The sequence below is a fragment of the Ambystoma mexicanum genome, chromosome 9, assembly GCF_040938575.1.
Source record: "Ambystoma mexicanum isolate Mex_15411 chromosome 9, UKY_AmexF1_1, whole genome shotgun sequence".
NCBI classification, from domain to species: Eukaryota; Metazoa; Chordata; class Amphibia; order Caudata; family Ambystomatidae; genus Ambystoma; species Ambystoma mexicanum.
The window spans coordinates 89,535,939-89,556,216 of NC_090931.1; the positions used below are offsets into that span (position 1 = coordinate 89,535,939).

General features: G+C 44.7%; 1 protein-coding gene across 1 annotated transcript in view; it reads left to right on the top strand.

The window, feature by feature from the left end:
* Positions 1 to 2,937: 2,937 nt before the first annotated feature.
* LOC138487689 (nicotinamide N-methyltransferase-like) overlaps positions 2,938 to 20,278 on the top strand; it is a 73,943-nt gene continuing 56,602 nt past the window's right edge. Inside the window, exons 1-2 of the mRNA XM_069614214.1 lie at positions 2,938 to 3,131; positions 15,438 to 15,645. Coding sequence (XP_069470315.1) covers positions 2,960 to 3,131; positions 15,438 to 15,645 — 380 coding nt within the window. The 5' untranslated portion in view covers positions 2,938 to 2,959. The remainder of the gene's footprint in view (positions 3,132 to 15,437; positions 15,646 to 20,278) is intronic.

Sequence of the window (20,278 nt, forward strand, 5' to 3'; positions counted from 1 at the left end):
CTGGGGTGCCTAGCCTGAAGAGCTCAGCTATAAAAGCCAGCCCAACCCCAAGGCACACGCTTCGCTTTATTCTGCACCTCTGTGCAGTGTAATGCTCACCGTCGCCTGGGATTCATCTTACCTGGAGTTATCCTGCCATCTTCATCTGTGCTTACCACTGGAGAATCATGCTCTCACCTGTACGCTTCCTCCCGGCACCGCGGCTCACCTGCAAACATCTCGGAGTGCAGACATCTTCCTCCTGGCACCACGGCTCACCTGCAAACATCTCGGAGCGCAGACATCTTCTTCCTGGCAACACAGCTCACTGGCAAACACCCCAGAATGAAGACAGCATCATCTAGGGATCGCGGCACGATGCACTCCATCCAAACTCGTAGCACTTGCAAAGGAAAGGCAAAAGACAAGGTTAGACACTTAACAGACATAACGTTAAGGGCACGCTGCCATTAAAACCTTGCACCTTCCCTAAAGCCATCACTCCCCTGCTGCTGGACATCGCGGTCGCATCCATCTTCCGCTCAGCCACGATCCGCTACTCCACAGCTGTTGCTAGGATACATTTCCACCTATTTGGGAGAAAACAGACAGAAACGTTATTCAGAGCTAACAAAAAAAAAACATTGAGAGCAATGACATCAAGACATTGAGAGGGAAAAGACAAAGTACATTGAAAGAAAGCAGAATCTGGGGAAAGTCAAAAGACATTGAGAGAAAGCAGAAGCCGGACTGGACTAATACTCAGGATTCAGTGAAGGAACTAGATTCCACCAACAAGCGCCCCTGCCAGAAGTAGCAGGACAGAGCGCTCATCATTCACATTTACCAGGTGATCCTTATGGGCCGGTACGTGCCCACAGAAATCGCACCTTGGGTTGAAGTGGTTGGGAGATACCACAGTCACCTACCAGCGCATTCACGTTTTCCCATATCCACGGAGGAGCAGTGCCACCAATTGTCGCTGCCCATAGCTGATCCGCAGGGGACGAAACCAGAAGGGGGAGATCTAACACCACAGAGGGCTGCAACCATGCCCCAATGCCTCCACAGAGACCAGGTGAGCGTAACAACCAGATAGCAAGGTGTTCACTTTCACATCTGCGTCAGTGTGGCCTCATTAGGAATCTGGTGACAAGATTGGAGGGTGAGGGTCTTTTGGTTCCCCTAAAAATGTATCAGGCCTAGGCAATCCCAGGGACAATTCATGGTGCCGATTTATGGGGAGTAAAGGATTGCACTGCCATTCAGACCACCAAAAACACATTTTTGAAAACATTGTTGGGTTTACCCTGCAATACGCCGTCCACGCCAGTGGCATGTGAATTTGGTCTTATCGAGATCCAATACACCATTATGATGCAGCCAGTGTTTTACTGGCTGCGTATTTGGAATAGTGAAGCCTTGGTTTTGTTTAGGGAAGGTTTGGAGGAGGTTCTCTTGACACCAGGTGGCAGGAATCTTCCTTGGTTCAGGCATGTAAGAACCATGCTTTTCAACATTGGACTGGGGGATCTTTGGAATGACCCCACAAGGTCGGGTAGTGCCTATAAGGTGGTGGTCAAGAACATCTGTAGAGAATGGGCATGGATTTTGATGGTTGATAATTGTCTAAGGGGGGAAAAAAGAAAGGGCTTACCTGCTGCTTAAGGATGTCTGGAGGTTGGAGGTATATCTAAACCTCCCGATGGCAGCAAAACTAAAAACATGGTTTGCTAAGTTCCGATTAGGCATACTCCCATTGGGCCATGAGTCTGCTAAGTGGAAGAGTGGGCCTTGTCCCTCGTCCGAATGCCCCCTTTGTGGCAAGGGGCCTGAGGATGAGGCGCATCTTTTCTTTTTCTGCAAGGCCCACTCTTAGGCAAGGAGCATAGTCTTGCCCCGGTTTGGAGCCACCTAATCCACCTCCCAATTCCATCAGCCAATCGAGCCCTGAATATGTGCTATCAGTCTCAAATTTCTTAAGAGCTGCATTCAAGAAGAGAATGCTGGGGACTAGCATGAGCGCAAAACTGGGAAAGTAGTAGCTGGGTGGGATGCGTGTACTGTCCTGGGATTCATATAAGTGAACATTGGTTTTATTATTGTATGCTCATTTTTAACAAAATGTTTTTTACGATACCGAGAATAATGCAGATATCAATGTAAATTGTGTTTTTGATGTTTTATAACTGCAAAGATTGTAATTTGATGGAGACTTGTTAAAGGTAAAGATGATGATGATGATAAATTGGTGCAACACCATCGAGGGGCAGGGAACCTATACCCTTCCATATGAGGGAGACTGTTGAGAGTAAGTCCCACATACAGAAAGAGGTATCCCTTCCTCTGTGACTCTCAAGCCATCATGCCTGTTTGAGAGGATGGGCAACAGCCTGGCATGGCTGAACACCACATGTACCAGGTTCTAGAGCATCAGGTCAATTAAGACCCCAGAGGCCAGACCCACTGAAGCTGCGTTTGGAAGACCAAGGAACTTGAAGTGGTTTTGGTAATCCTTGGAGACCTGAAACACAAAGGCATGAATCAGGGTTCTTCAGTGGATCTTCAACAAGCCTCATGCGAGAGCCTTGCAGAGACATTTGTAAAAGTGTTGTTTTGTACCACTGAAAAGATTGAGAAACATCAATTTCCTTGTGACAATAGAATACATACCTTGTTTTTCTAAGGCCTTTCGAGTCTCAGCCTCATCGTGCGTCCCTCTGCCATGACACCAACCTTGTGATGAAAACTAAACAGAGATTAACAGTGTTATTTCTGGCTTGGTGTCATCAATGTCAAGCAGTTGATGAATGTTCACTTGGCAATCAAAAAGGCACACAAACAGCAATAAATTAAAAGCTACAAGTGACATTAGACAAACATTAACAAAGACATTAAGTCTTCTTTAAGATGTCATTTCAAATGTAGGTTTCTTGCTATATATACGCTCCAGGCAAATGCAGAAATTGTAGCTCTCAAGATGTGGCAGAACTTACCAGAGCACCAGACCTCTGGCCTGAGCCTACACGAATACCATGACAAATGCCTTGATGGAACGATGTTGTGGGAAACATACCTTAGGAAAGGATCTCCATTCTGTGACGATACGATAGAACAGATATTTTCTGCTTTGATCAAAATCTTTTCTTCGGGTACGTATGATTAACATTTGCATGCTGTAGGCTGTAATTTCTCATTCTTGCTTCACAAATCCAGAGCCTCCCACAGCAGTGATAGCGGGCGCTATGCTTGACGGAGAGGACCTCCTGATCATATGTGACCACCAGACCTTTCTTGCTAAAGTGCATCTAAAACCTGTGCCAGTGTGCAGACAACCCTGTCAGTGCAATCTGGTTGCTTGAAGAAAAGAGAAAGGGGGAAAGAGGTGTTAAAGTTTGCTTTATATTTATTTTAAGAGTCCTAAAAATGATTTTGTCGTTCCGACGTTAGTATTTAAACTCATGATGAATGATGTCAGCCCGATGCCCATGCTGATGCCATTGCTGTGAAATGCTTCAATCACAGGACAAGTTACAGGGAAATTCTATTTGGGCTTTATTCACAGCAAACATTTACTTAACTGTGCATTAGTCTAGGGTGAACTTCTGGATAAGGGACAGGTTATGTTTCAAAAGTCACTCTGCAGCTCCTAGAAGAGTTAGCAAATCTGTGATTATTTGTAGGTCTCTTGGGGCTCATAGTTTCCATTGTAGTTATATCTACTATGGTGGCCATTCTGGGTTCTTTCCGGTCATCAAGCTGCGCGAGGACAATGTTTAAGATGTCTGTTCAAGTACGAGCTGTAAATAACTGCATTGTCGTGGGTCTGGTGTGTCCCTCAGTGTATTCTTTAATTCTCTGGAATTTCCATATCTCTCTCCTGCATTCACATGTCCGAAGGCTGTGTGGGAGGACCTGTTCAGGATCGGGGACACTGCACTTGTTGGTGAATGTGCATGGTTCCCAAGCGCTGCAGCTTGACACTCATCCTTGCGGGTGCCGCAAGCATCAAAGACACTTGTGGTTATATGGGGGATGTTTAGGCGGTTGAACATCTGCCACACTGAGTGGAGAGGTTTCAGTAAACCTAGTGGGACTGTTTCCTGCCAAGCAGCCCATGCAGTGGGAGAATGCATCGAGGATCCTCCTCGTTCTGCCACCTGACTCACACTCTACTGGCTTTAGCAGCTACTCACCCTAGAAGTGACCATAAAAGACAGGAATGTCTCCAGGGGCACTCGTGGGCAATGACCCTTAAGCATAGGCCCGCCTCCAGGGGCAATCAAGGGCAGTGAGGCTAGAGGACAGGAACACTTGCATGGGCACTCATGGGCAATGACCCTGAGTTTAGGAATGCCTCTAGGGGCAGCCATGAGCAGTGACCCTAGAGGATAGGGACCCCTCCAGTGGCACTTATAGGCATTGACCCTAGAGCATAGGAAAGCCTTCTGGGCACTCATGGAAAGTGGTGGTAATGCATAGTAATGCCTCCACAGGCACTCATGCCCAGTGACCCTCTACACAGAGTTCAGCAGTTTTCTTGGCATTGCACGGCTTAGGGATTTGAACATTGTCAAATGGGATTCTGGCACAAATTCAATCTATGGGAATATTTGCAATGTTAGTAAAGGTGAGCTTTTCCAAATACTGCATACAGGGGACATACTCAATTATAGAGTACTGACCATCTGTAAAAATAATTAGTCAACAACTAGTCAATCAGCTTTGAGAAAAGAGTACAATGTTAGAGCAGCAAATACTTGATTTTTAAAATAATATTTATTATAATGGATTCTCTCTCGTAAGATAGGTGGCACTCTCAGCTGCACTGTCTGCAGCAGCAGCAGTCAGGAGAGCAGGGCCTGCTAATCTGGTACCGTGAGGTTCAGGTCAGACGTGGGTGTGGACGTGGCATGCTGTGCCCTGCGCAGGGCCGCAGGCAGCACCTGCGCTTTAGCACTGCACGTGCCCACTGCCCTCGTAACAGAGTTTAGCTTGTGTGAATGTCCTTTCTTCTCCGACGAGTGGACGGTCTTCTGGTGACTGGACCATCCTCTGTAGCCGGTCCTGCTGCACACTAGCTGGAGCCTTGTGTATCATGACAGGAGGATTCAAGGGTACGTGATACTTTGAGTATTATAAAATGCCAGGTGAAATGTATGCTGTTCACAGAGTACTGCAGAATGCCTTCAAAATTGGAAAAGGTTGCAGTGATGGGATTGGGAATGTTGTGTGATTTCCAGAAGACGGGACGGGTTACGTGCATTCAATATCATGGTTTGTCTATGATGCCCAGGCAATTTGAACGACAGGCATGTTGTACGTTTTATGAAATGCCCTGTGGGTTTCGGTAGTATGAGGAGGATTATATATATAATAATAATCAGCAAATACCAAGTAATCGATCAGCATGGCACTGCAGTACTAAATATATGGCAATTCTGTTATGTAAGGTTGGCTTCTTGGCACTGCAACCGTGGCCGCAGGTCAAATGAAGAGCCAAGTCTTGATAAACTGCAACTTCAATGCTTGTGCTGTTCAGAGGGCGTGTTACACAGCAGGGCAAGATGGTGTCTGGCATGCACTCCTCTGTGCATTATGTTATGGCCAGGGGATTGAAAGGGACAGCAATGGGCCCCGGGGAGAGTGGAGGATTTTTGAATGCATCACGCTCACTTACCAAGTTCCTGAGTAAACAGTTCTCCACAACCTGGGGAGATGCCCTTCAAGCACTCTGGCTTTATTTAACCCTGACTTAAAGTCAAGTCAGCCTAACGTGGACCTACACAGAGCCGGCCCCCATCCATTGGCCTGGGCAGTCTGTGTGGTGGCACAGGGCCTCACTATGAAGGGGGGTTGCAGACACTAGTGCCTGCCCCTACTATAACAAGTCACAACATTATTTTAAAGTTGGGTTGTGCTGCATCCTTGGACGATGTGTGCTTTTCTGTTTGTCCGAGTGAGGCTATGTTGTGCCCTCCCATACCCCTCTGATGTTCTTAAAACAAATATACCCCACCAGCAGCCCATCAAAAGCTGCAGGACCCACAATTATGGCTTATCACTTTCTTTCATCTAGTAGAGCTTTTAAAGTGTGAGCGATTTATAAGTGAAGTGATCGCCCATTTAAGAGACCAACCATTGTTTTGGACAAGACGTTAGTTTCCATGTTAAATAATGCAAAGGGTCATTTCTATTCTAAAACCACACGCAAACCACCATTTATCAGCCTAAAGTTATGCCCTCCTCCAAGCAACTTAAGATGTAGCATACTAAGCAGTTTTAATCTAACTACATTATTTTCAGATGTTCATATTTAATATACCAAAAGCAGTTATTTTTGTCAAACATTGAAGCACAAACCAGTAACCTTTTCACACATTGCCTTTTGTTATGAGTCTAAGGGCCTCATTACGACCCTGGCGGTACGAGTGAACGGCGCTGTAAAAGGTGCCGGCGCCGTTCACTCCTTACCGCCGCATTACGAGTTCCCCTTGCCGGGTCCCGCGAGGGGAAGAGGGAGTAAACAAAGGGCCATCTCGTAATGGCCCGTTGTTTGCTCTCTCTCCCAATCCCATTCAGCCCTATGGGGGCTGAAATGGGAATGGGGAAGGACCGTGTCCGGGTCCTTGGAGGTAAGAATTACCGGGCCTTCCGAACTCGGAATGGCCCGGTAAATCCTCATTCCAAGGACCCGGACGCCGCCAATAGCTGCATGGTTACCGCCGAACTCGTAATGAGGGCCTAAGTCTTGAAAGTAAATATTAAAAACTCAAAGGCCATTTTTGCCTTCTGATGAATTGCATTCTGGTATTTGTAGTCTCCCATTCAAAATAGGGAGAATGATGCCACAACTGTACACATTTTGCCTAACATGTTCCTATAAGGATCTATATATTTTTGTGAATACCTTACTATGGTTTGAGTACTTTTTAAGTAATCTTTATAAAACAAAGTACTGTTCAAAGCCAAACATGGGGGAGGGGAAATGATGAGAGGGCAAGCGAATCATGTATAATTATACAAACCCCAGCCCTGTGCCCTTCAGTGTTTCTCCTCCAAAGAGACTCTATCCACTTATCAGGAATCCTTCCACTAGGCCTCATATCTATGCAAATGCCTGGATAGGGTTTTGAACAGTGCATTCCATTTAAGAGACACAAACAGTGCATTAGGGACAAAGCCTCCAGACACAGCCTTGACTTGGAAAAGATGCAAAAATTAGCCTTATCTATCAGAAATAATCACCCTTAACTCTTCCAATAGACCCACTAGATCTCATCTGACCAACCAGATCTACGTGCCTGCCTTCAAAAGAACCAACGCTGGAGGGTCTAGCTTTCAACACTTGGCACCCAAAAACTGGAATGCCCTGCCCACAACACTAAGAAACAAAAGATCCTATACTGCCTTCCGCAAAATGTTGAAAACCATACTGTTTTGCTAGATCCTACCAATGTATATAGACACGCTGTTCAACTGTAACAGCATAACATATGCATGTTGCCATTCTCTGTACTATTGTCCCTGTTATTTATACTGTCACACCTGTTCATTGCTATACCTGTTCCAAGTGAGTATTTCTGTAACAGCGCCACAATGCCCCAGGGCCGATGTGCGCTTTATAAATGCAAATAAACAAATTAGGGATTCATTCTGCCACTTTACCAATTATGACAAATGCATGTCCTGAGGATGACCAAGGAATGATGGCACACATATATAGAGCCACCCTCTGACAGATGACTAAGGAGGATTTTAACTGGTTGCTATAGGAATAAAAACATTCTCTTTGTGAGGTGAAGCCCATCATAACATTAGTTGTCTTCAGCAGACTGGTCCATAGTTAGTGTCTCCAAAAACATAGCTGTACGGTACACATTACTGTCTTGCATACAACCTTGCATTGGAGAAAGGAACTCTTGTATGTTTGTCATGACTTTGGGAAGGCAAACTTGTTCCTAACCCTGGGTCATGGCAAGACCCCCATTTGCTTAATGTGGCAGGACTGTAAAGGCAAGTGAACATCTGGTTCTTCAGCCTCCTACTCAAAAGGATCTTGATGAATGTGGACCTGCCAGTAAAGAGTAAGACCTGAGTTCTCAACTTCATGATGATACTAATGGACCTTCCAGTGGTATGTGCGGCTGCCATACTTTTCTTCTACGCTGCGCCCTGAGTCCACTGTGGGACTCCAACTGCCTACCCTTATACAACAACAGGATCCAGACTGCATTGGTCCAAACACTGATGAAAAACCTGTGAAGAGGACCACTGCCCTGAGGATCAGCCTCCATGGGGTGGTACACATGAGTATCAGTCGACCGGATTGGTCGGCATACCCTCCCATTGCTGTGCCCAGACGCCGCTGGATGGTGGAGCCGTTGCATCCAAAAGCAGGATCCTTAGGCTGCAGCAGCTCTCCTGTGCTTGCTGTTGCCATGCTGCTCCTCTGTTACAAAACCAAGGCAAAGGTAAGGCTATTGCAAACAAGCATGTAAATGGCCCCACTACACTTGCCCTCCGATCGTATTGTGAAATTTTATTGCATTAGCATCACTGTTATCCCATGTCCGACCCCCTTTCTGTCTCCCGCACGACGCTGCCCAATACAGGACTGTCCTTCCCAAACCCAAACTGCAGTGCTAAAACCCAACCTGGCCCAGTTCATGCTGCCGCCCACGATAACTACTGGGAAACCACTGGGACACAAAGACCCAAAATCTGCATCAGCAAAGGCTTCCACACCCACCCTCTTGAATTCGGCTCTGCCTGCCTCGCATCTAATCTATTACACCTCAGGTAGGGTCACTATATCCCTCCCGACCAACACAAATAATGACCCCACAGAACCTCAGCCAGAAAGTGAACTAAACAGTGTCGCACTCTGGCCCACACTGGTACCCAAGCCTATCCAGCATTGCATCAAGGTCCAGAATAACCCAGACAGTCTAACCCTGAAATCCCACGGCAATTGGTGGTTAAAAGTATGCGCCGTACTGACCCGATTAGATCAGCATCTCCAAAAAGGCAACCTGTGCTCCACAACTCCTCACTATCGATCAATACTATCAGGAATGTCACATTAGGCCTGAACCCCACTGCCTAGCCACCGTCATTAATTCCAGAAATACCCACTTAGGTATGAGATCACAACCTGGTGTCAAAGCTTGCATCCCTAGCCCCTCAAGCATTGAACCTACAAGCCCACCGTCCCCCAAACACCACCATGCCAACTTAAATAGAGTCATTACTAACAATCTGAAACAAGACAAGCCTAAACCAACTAACAGCAATGCTAGTGGCCCTAAGAATAAAACTAGCTAAAGAGCCACACACATTGCCCCCGCTAAACCTATACTCAAGCCCTCTGCTAGAGGAACCTCACTATTCACCTCCCATCAAGATACAATCTCCATAGGCTCAGGACCACCACCTGCCCTCCTCAAATGTGCACTAATAAATGCCAGGTAGCTCTCGGCCCACGCCCTAGACATCCATGACCTGATCACGACACAACATTTTTACATACTTTCTATAACCGAGACCTGGCTACATCAAGCTTCTGGTCCTCTGCTATCACTGGCACCTCACGACGGCTTTACCATCCTCAGACAGGACAGAGAGAAATCCAGAGGAGGAGGTGTCACTAACCTCACAATGGAAGATAACTGTGAACTCCACACAGTTAAACTCACCATTGCCCCGCAGACTCCATCACTATTCACATCCTATAGCGACCGCGAGGCCAAATCACGATCTTTGAAGAAAGCCTTGTTCGCATGCTAGGAAAATAATTCAAACCCTCATACTCAGGGACTTCAAACTAGGCCTGAATGACCGCACTGATATTGCGGCCTCAGCGGTCGCAAAAGCCCACACTGACCTAGGTTTTATCCATTGGATCTCAGTCCCCACCCACAACCATGGGAGATCCTAGACTGGGCAGTGGACCTAAATAACCAGATCTCCATTACATCCAATCTGCCATGCCCATGGACAGAACACCACACTGTCATATTTACCCTCCTTTTCCTAAAACAGCAGCTCAATGCCCTCACTGCCACGCCCACTACCCTCTATCGATGCTCTCGTAAAATTTCCAAAGAGTCTATCTTACATCATTTTACCTCTCGGCCCACACCCTAGACATCCATGACCTGATCATGACACAACATTTTTACATACTTTCTATAACCGAGACCTGGTTACATCAAGCTTCTGGTCCTCTGCTATCACTGGCACCTCACGATGGCTTTACCATCCTCAGACAGGACAGAGAGAAATCCAGAGGAGGAGGTGTCACTAACCTCACAATGGAAGATTACTGTGAACTCCTCACAGTTAAACTCAAAACTGCCCCGCAAACTCCATCACTATTCACATCCTATAGCGATCGCGAGGCCAAATCACGACCTTTGAAGAAAGCCTTGTTCACATGCTAGGAAAATAATTCAAACCGACTACTAGAACCCTCATACTCGGGGACTTCAAACTAGGCCTGAATGACCGCACTGATATTGCGGCCTCAGCGGTCACAAAAGCCCGCACTGACCTAGGTTTTATCCATTGGATCTCAGCACCCACCCACAACCATGGTAGATCCTGGATTGGGCAGTGGACCTAAATAACCAGATCTCCATTACATCCAATCTGCCATGCCCATGGACAGAGCACCACACTGTCATATTTACCCTCCTTTTGCTAAGACAGCAGCTCAATACCCTCACTGCCACGCCCACTACCCTCTATCGATGCTCTCGTAAAATGTCCAGAGTCCATCTTGCATCATTTTACCTCTCTCCTACCAGAGAAAATTGTCTCAACAGACCCAACTACGCTAGAAGTCTTGTACTCCAGCACCATGACCTCTGCCGTAAACCTGGTGACCCCTCTAGTGCCTAGGAGAGCCGAACTAGCCAGACATATCAATGTGTGGTTTACCCCCGACCTGCAAGCTCTGTGCATGAAAACAATACAAGCAGAAGTCGCCTGCAGAATTAAGAGCGTCCTTCAACTCCATCGCCAACGAATATAAACAGGCAATTGTTACAGACAAAGTGATGGCCTTAAATTCTAGAATAACGAATGCCAGTTCAAACTCTCAGGAGATCTTTAAAATCCTCAGAGAGTTAGAAACCCCAGACCCTCCACCACTTCAATCTCGAAAGACAAAGCATCTAGCTACAACTTAAAAATGCTGAAAAACAAGGCCTGAGTACCACGCCCATTCCACACCTGTCCACACTTCCGCAGGGCACGTACTTGTTTTACTTCAGGGAAGTGTCTGAAGTGGAAACAGCCAAAATCCTAAAAAAGCTCAAACCATCCAAATGCAAAGGGGACATCTACACCACTAACATTAGTAAAGGCTGTTCGGAAGACCTAGTCCTTTACATCACAAGATGTATTAATCTCCTTCCTCTGTTTGACCCGCCAGTCCCCAAAAACTACCCCCGCACTACAACAGTAACATTCTTACTATTAAAGATCCTTGACAGAGTAGCCTATGGCCAAATCCAGTTATTCTTAGAAACTTACCACATCCTAGGGTTGCGACAGTCAGATTTCAGGCCAGGTCACGAAACAGAATCAGCTTTACTAGACCTGAAAAACAAACTGGATTCCTTCACCTGGTACATCAAAAAACTCTTTGAAACCACCTTATTGAATCAGCCAACTTCTCCCGGGAAGCCACAACCTGGTTAGTCTTCTTCTGGGAGGGGAGAACCATGAGAGTCTTCTCAGAGATGGCTTGTATCCCCTATCCCCATTCCATGTGGAGTGCCTCAAGAATCCTGCATCTCCCCCCTCCCTCTACAACATTTTTATCAAACCCCTCTTCGACCTTCTGGAATCCATCGGCATAGCATACACAAACTATGCCGACGACACCCAAATCCTCCCACTTACTGGTTTTTACGGCACTGACTCCCCCATGATGAACAGAATATATTCAACCATTCAAGCCTGGATGACCACAAATCACCTTTGTCTAAACGATGATAAGACCGAGAATCTGTTAGCTGGGTCTCCAGCCGCTAATAAAACTCCACACTCAATTTGCAGCTTTCATGACGTATGGCACCTGAATTCCGGTCTCAGCCTTGCTAAAAAGTTGTGCGTCTACCTGGATACCTCCCTCACCCTCTCCGGACAAATGAATGTGATTGCATCCTCCACAGCATATACAACAAAACTCATCAACACAGCCTGACAATTCCTCGCACCATTGCCAGAGCCGTCATAGGACTTGATTATTGTAAGGCTCTCTTTGCAGTGACTTCAAAACAAAAACATAACATTAACAGACCGGTAATCCAAAACAATGCCCTTTGTGCAGCACTGAACCTATCTAAAAAAAAGAGCACATAAAAGCAGCAAGAAAAGCATTACACTGGCTCCCAATCAGAGAGAGAATCATCTTCAAAACTATATCCATTACACACAAATTTTTGGCAAATGTGGCCTCTGAAACTTGTCTCAGAAACGTGTGCAATCCAAGTCCCCCAGACCTGTCAGAGCACTCCACTTTCACCGCCTTGTGCCACCATCATTCAAGAAAAGGAGGAGGCAATGGTAGTGCATCACTGGAACTCGCTCCCCCCTACGCTAAGGGTGGAATAATCCTACTGGCCTTTCCGTAAGGCTTTAAAGACTGAGCTATTCACCTAATAAAATAGGATTCATATTATTAGTACGGTTACCTAACTGTCTACTATACAAGCCAGCTTTCTGCCCCTCTTACTGCCTTGCCTATGTCTCTGCGAGGAACTGGTTCCACAACAGCACCCTGGTGCTCCAGGGGTTAGGTGCTTTACACATGTAAAAATAAATAAATAAATGTATGCCCCAGGATGTGGTAAGAAGTTGCAATCCTGGAGAGGTTGTTTTCCCTTATTGTGGCCATGTGTTGCTTTTCAGTGCACAAGCAGGGGACACTTGTGAGTGAACACTTTTTTCAAAAGGCGAACGCTAACCGCTCAGGCGATTTTGAGGACGGCTTACTTGCTCAAATGTTAGGTTACAAGGATTTCACCCATGTTGTTATGTTCCAAGTGTTGACACCTACCTGCAAGACCATATAAAGTGCCGTAAAAACACGTCTTGTATTGGGATTTTGTTTTCTCTGGAATATTAGGATTAAAATATGGGCACTTTTTATACTGTGGCAGCGTGCTTATTGGAAAACACAGATGATTGAATTTATTTTCTGAAACATAACACTGGGAGTGGAAGAGGACGTGAGTAAGGTTCAATGGGATCCATCCACAGCAGAAGGCGTGACCAATGTGTTAGATGAAGGTTGGGAAGGGTTAGGACCCGGAGTGTTGTGGGTTGGGGCAATCTGAAACTTTGCCTGGGGTGGCTGGCAACATTCCTTGCACCGGCCCTGGTGGGGTCCAGCAAACAGGGAATGCTGCTACCTCCGCTCATATGATCTTGATTAAAAGACACAAGTGACATATTATGTATCCTAAATCACAAACCATTGGTCCACACCTGTATATCAATGTGATGTGACTTTAGGGAACTTGCATTATATTGCAATGGGGGAGAACATCTTTCAGTGGTACAGAAGGGGTCCTGCTAATGCCAGTGTGAGATGATTTTTTTAAAAGACATACTGCTCATGCTTTATGAGCTAAACAGGCTTTTTAGGAGTCTTTATACATTAAGTTCAAAGTGACTCTATTGATCTAAATTCAATGCCAGCTATAGGCCCTATACATTTACATAATCAAATGAATTAGAGATGGATGTAAGTCACCCGAGAACCAGCATGGCCCTCTTTGTCAGGCAGAGGGCCTCTTACACTGTTGAAAATAACTTTGTCAAATGTGGATGCTATATTTTAGAACTCTCGAACCCAAGCATGGTCTTATTTTATTTATTGGACATTTGTATGGTGCCTATAAACACGTGTTTCAAGGCACCACAAGACAATGGGGGAGGGAACAGGGGAGAACAAATAAATAGTGAGCGACAGTCCTACTAGGCCTTGTGACATTGGGATTGTGAAAGTACAGTGAGAAATAAGTGAAGTTGCGAAGGGGCAGGTCAGGGAGGAAGGTAAATGGGATTAAAGGGGGAGGAGAAGTGCAAGAAGGAAGGGGGGCCCAGGGCTGGGCAAGTGCTGACGGTGGCCTGGGAGGGTAAGTGCCATGTGGAAGAGTGGTAAGGGAAAATAGTGCCAGGAATGGGCAGACCAAATACAGGCTGGTCAGGGAAGCGGGCCCGAGGGAAAGCGCTGGTAGGAGTACTGAGGAGGACTGGGTCTGGAGGGCCTGACCCTGATAAGGGCACATAAGGGTCCAGGCACCAGTCACAGCGGCAGGGGGATGGATGGTTGGATTACCAGGGCATGGGGAGAGGGAAGGAGGAGGTGAAAAGGAAAATCTTAACGAGTTTCCGTAACTTGAGATCCGGCTCAAGTCTGAGAGATGCTAGGAGGCCATTTCAGAGGGAGGCTCCTGTCAAGGAAAGAGATCTACCCCCCAGGGGTCCGAATGGCAAGGATTTTAGTCTTACTGTCATTAAGACAGAGATCATTAGCAGAACATCAAGCCTGAATAGCTGTCAGGCAGTCAGATATGAGAGTGGAAGGGGAGGATGCTGTGATAAATCCTTTGGAGTCCTCATGAAAACCCTTAAAAGTAGTCTCCTCTCAGGTGTCCAGGGAAAGGCAGCAGCTTCCTGATCCTGACTCTTGGAGGCGGTGTTAGCCGGAAGGATCACCTGAGTGGAGAAGGGACCCAGGGTAACAGGAGGACTTTGTGGGATGAAACGTGTTATTTCACTGCATCAAGGATGAGAATATCATTAATACTGACACATGAAATGGCATGCTGTCAAAAATAACTATTTTTCAAGTGTCAGAGTACAAGTCAAGACAATCGTAACCAGTCACGTATTAAGAGTGAGAACAACTTTTATAAAACATCTAACAATCTTAGAAATAGGAACCCCTGGGAGAATCATGTAGAGAAGTCTTTAAAGGCTATCAATTTAAATCCTGACAATCCTCATTACTCTGTAAAACCCAATGTATCTTTTAATCCTTCTGATACTCCTTTAAGAAATATTCTCAAGGAGAGAAAATAACTTGGTGATCAAAATGTATATTTATTACATACATAATAAAAAAGATATGCTACGAAATGGGACTTTTACTAGTTTCATTTATATATATTTATTTATATATATTGATTTATATTATGTTATATCATGTTGTTTTCTCCCTGTGAAATGTGCCCCTTTAAAGTTGTCTTCCACCGCATAATAGTCCACTTTCATGAAGTGAAGCGATGTGTGATTCGTTGGTGGATACAGAACGTAAAATCGGATTTGAGAGGATCAGACATGTTCATTTGGTCATGTCTGTTGCAATACAAAAATATGCTTCATACTTTAGGCTATTAACATATTCCCATCTGATTTCTTTTTTTTCTATACAGTTCGTGTGAAAGGAAACACTATGATTCAAATGTCTTTGCACCCCATCATTCATTACAACTTTCCAGCATGTGAATATTTCACAGAAATCATTGTTGGAACTGCGACTGACAGAAGTTTCCGTGAGCTAGAGAAATGGTGGAAGAACGAAGCCAATGCCATAGACATGAGCCATATAGCTCAGTTTGTTTGTGAAGGTGAAGGCAACAGGTATGCAATCAGCAGTGGTGCACCTATCTGCATTTATGTAATACATCGGATCACCAAAGTTGGGCCAAATTTCTTCCAACTTTGCCATTAGGTGCCTTTCGGTTTTGCCCTCTCTCTCTTTCATGTACCATGGCTGCAATCAGTCCTAATTATTTATACTCAGAGACACACATTTTATTTCTTAGTGTTGTACCCCACTCCTAATACCAAAATTATAACATAACTCAAATTACCTGCTAATCTACATGATTAAATTGACAGCTCTCATAAAATCCCATTTACGTACAATATGATGTTTCTAGATGTCCTGGGTTTGCACGTTGCTAATTCTCCTACTGCCTCTCGGCAGTGTTTTACAATCCCATGCCTTGCAGTGTTTCAGTAGCTTGACTCTTGTAGAATCACTTTCAATTCTGAATGCAGAAAATTGTCTTGCGTACATGGCCTGTTTCTCTTTCCCTTCTACTGCAGTTTCCACCATTTTATGTTCCTCACACTTCTCTCGCCCTTTTCAACTCTCTCTCCATTTGCTCCCTGCAGTATTAGCCCTTCTTTAACTAGGCCTCTGACGAACCCCGGATAAAGCCATTATAGACATAGAAAACAGATGTATTACTTGCGTCTTCATGACATGCTACATACTTGGACAGCTTTCAGTTATGGACTCATCACACAGGTGGGGTGCTCCCATTTCTCTTTCTGCATTTTGGTGACTGATGGTACTGGGTGATTTTAGCTCAGCGCTGTGCGCTTGCATATACTAATGGACTGCCAGTACGACAGAAGACCCTCTTTCTCCAATAGTACATTTTAGAGAATTTGTAGAGGCCAAATACAATTATTATAAAATTGTCTAAAATCTCATCAATTCGGAATCAAAATGGTGCGATTACCTGGGCATCTAATAGCTGTGCCTGGCAAAAGCTTAACACGTATGCACAAGCTAAACATTGGTGGATTTGCAAATGATTGTTTTAAACAGGACTTCATTGAAAGACTCAAAGAGTGCTTATGAATCGAGTGGCTGAAAGCAGGCCTGGTAACACATTTGTATTACACCAGTAGCATGTTTACAACTCCAATTAGGTCTTTAACGCTCAGAAGACTGCTATGAAGAAACACTGACAGGCACTTTGAATGCAAAGCCTGATTGGGGGGCTTGATTAAAGCGAGCTCAAATAATTCCCAGGAGGAAGTGTGTTGGGTGGGCAGAGGCAGGAATGGTTGAAAAGGGCCATATGGAACAGCTTGGCCATGGGCAAGCAACGGGTGGGCTCATAAGCAACCAAAACCTGTAGACTGTGTGCCCCTCCTCATATGTCATTCCTCTGTCTTCCTCCTCCCATGCTATTCCTCCCTATCTCTACTCCAATGCAATAGATTTGTCTCACAGGTCTCCCAAGTGACACCTAATTGTCCAAGCTAAACACAGGAGCTGCCTTTCAAGAAAATGGAGTCTGGCATTTGAGCATGCACTATTTGAAAAGAGGGTGCTCCGTGTAGGAACCCCATACTCCCTTCACAAAACTGAAACACCTTTTGACAAGTGAGAACAAAAACACAGCTATGAAAAAAGGTAAATAAAAGATGTTGAGACAAAATTTGGAACATCACAAAAAGCAGAAGAGCATATTGGTACTTGCTCAAGTATGGCTGCCCGAGGTATACTTGCTGCCAGAAAGAAATGTGGCATTGGGCGCAGTTACATTCACCTCAATTAAAAGGAGCCACCCACTTACCAAATGATAGATAGGACATCTGACTTAAGTAGTGCAGCGGACCACATATAGATTACAACAGCTACAATACAAATATAACAAGTCACCAATTGGGCTTGTTGAACAGCAAATAAATGGCATATGTGCTAATCGTGGAGACAATTACTGAAGCTCAGGCTCCATAATGACACTTCAATTTATTTTATTTTAACATTGTGTAAAAGTTTGTATAAAGCACAAACACAAATAAATAAATAAAAATGACACTAATACGGGAGTGTGTCAGTGAGATGCGATGTGGCACCCGATCCCTCCTGGTTAGCATCTAGTTGAAGATTAATGCACTGTTATAAAGACGCGTAGGCTAAATTTGAGCTGATCACAGACATATTAGGTTTTGGAAATGTATTAAGGGCAGGATAGGGCCAAATGATACTTGTTCTATGCAAACATATAAATAATAGCTTCTCCTTCAGCATCTGGGTTTATAAAGACTCAGTCCAGTTTCCATTCCTTGGGTGTATCCTTAATTATTTCATAAATTAGTTCTCCTCCTTGGTCTTGATGGCTCATGTGTACCTCCTCGTGCGCTGAGCAAGAAAACCCCTATACCAAAACCCTAGAGCACACTGTGGAGATTCTGCTCATAGTTTTTACAGTATCTCACCCTCCCTCTCCTTGGACCATCTCATGGGAACATGTCTACCCCTGGGACTTCTGATTGTGGCTGTGGGATGATTAGAGGGACAATTCTATTTGCCATAAATCACTGGTGTGCCATCGCAATTTACTTCACTATGCGGTGATGTTGATCGAGCCTATATCAGACGAGACTGAATTGTTTTTTATATTTTGTTTTTGGAAGTTTTAAGTGCTAGTAACTATGTTTCGTGGAAGGATCCGCTTCAACTAGTTTACTTTGTGAAACTATAAACCATATAATGTCTCTAAACCGGAAAACCACATCTTCTTTCTTTGATGCTCAGGGATCAGAGCAGATGAGTGCCTTGTTTACTGTAATATGACGGCTTATATGTTGTTTAAATAGCGAAGTGGAAGCGTGAGCGTAGCCGAGAGCAGGTACGCCAGCAACAAAAGCTCTTCTGTGAATTGTTTATCAGCGTGCCAGACACAAGCATCCTCCAGAAGATGCGACTGCAGGGAACAGGAAGCCGACATGCAGACTCTCTAAGTTTCCTCGAAAACCTTTGGGAGTTGCCCAGAGTGGCCCCATCTGAAGCAGCAGTCATCTCAGGTACTAGATTACCCAGCCTACAAGCACAAGACACCACCCTATTGAGCATGTGAAAGACATGCAATGCCAGATTGAGCCACTAGAGGGCGCTTGAGAGTGATTTCTAATACAGGGAAACTTCAGCAGTGTAAGAGTTTCTTTCTTGTCATATACACACAAACAGAATGTCCGAAGCCTCCTCTGTCTAGACAGAGATGATAACATTCCTTACTAAGTATCCTTAGCAAGGGATCATAGATCGCGCCCAGGGTGTTAGGATAATTGTTGGACCTAGCGGGTCCACTAGCCAAAATAATGGAAATGGCCCAAAAAGCCAAGGAGTAGGAAACCCCCATGGACCGAAACATAAACAAAAACACAGACACAATCTAATGAAACAACTTTAAGTTCCATTTTAACATTTGAGAAGAGAATATCAAACTCACGTTTCCTTTTAGCAATCAATAATTTTAACAATTACTTAAAAACATAGAAATACTAAATAATTTCTTATTTCAAAATATGTCATGCAAAGGATGTGTATTTATCCATAGGACTAGTCTAGCTGTTTCATTTTTATAATTTAGCCAATTTTGGGTGTATTTAACCATGCAATCATATTGTAAATCTTGTATTTAAGATTTAAAAACAAAAAGATCAATGTGCTTTGACTCATAACGTTCATTATTTGCTTTAAAAGGCAACACAATTTTCCTCAATGTAACAATTTGAATAAATATCATTCACTCTGGCCTCGTGCAAAAAGCATGCATTATTCACCACGTTTTTATTTAATCACTGCAGAATACAGTGTACAGAATGACACTATTCCTGAAGAAAAATAAACATAACATCTAAAGAACTGTTAGGGAGAATTCTTTCTTTAGGCTGAATTTCCTAACCTAGTGAGTCCCCCTGCAGCTTTGCTGTATTTCTGGAGTTTGTTTTTTCCTCCTGCCAAGAGTGAGACTCTTTTTCTCCCACTCTTGGACATGATTTATGGTATTCCTTTGACTGGTAATGTGTTTTATGGGCTATGGGGTCCTTTACTCCACAGGGTCTCGTGTCTTTACTATGTGTGTTACACAGCACCCTCCGTGCAGTAACACAGGGGTGTCTTAGTGACACCCCACCATAGACTCCATACCCTGGGACTGACTACTGTCTCCCAGGGCATGTAAAGTCACCATTGGCTTTACTAGTCCCAAATTATTAATAGAAACCAGTACAAACCATGATATTGTGGACGTACTGGTCGGGGAAATTCGATTGCCCCGGGGTCTGTTAGTCGAGGGGGCACGTCTCCATCCCTACTGATCGAGTTTTGGCTGGTGGCAGTGGAAACTACTTTTTATATTCGACCGCAAATATTTTCCTATGGGATTTTCCCATTGTTCGAGGCTACCAACTTTAATTATTTAATTCTCATAGCCTCAAACATACCGCCGGTTTAATAATTAATATTAATTCTCCGGTTGGTATTTTTTGCCAAGACTCGATTCTAAAATGGCATTTGTGTTCTCTTCTGTGACTCCAACCCAAGTCGAGCCCTTTGTTCCACTTTTTGGCGGGCTTCTCCACAGAAGCCTCCAAAAGTGGTGCCACTCTGTCTGGGTACCACAGGGGGTGGGGGAGGGGGTTTAGGCACCCTGGACTGAGTTACCTTGGTAACTCAAGTCGC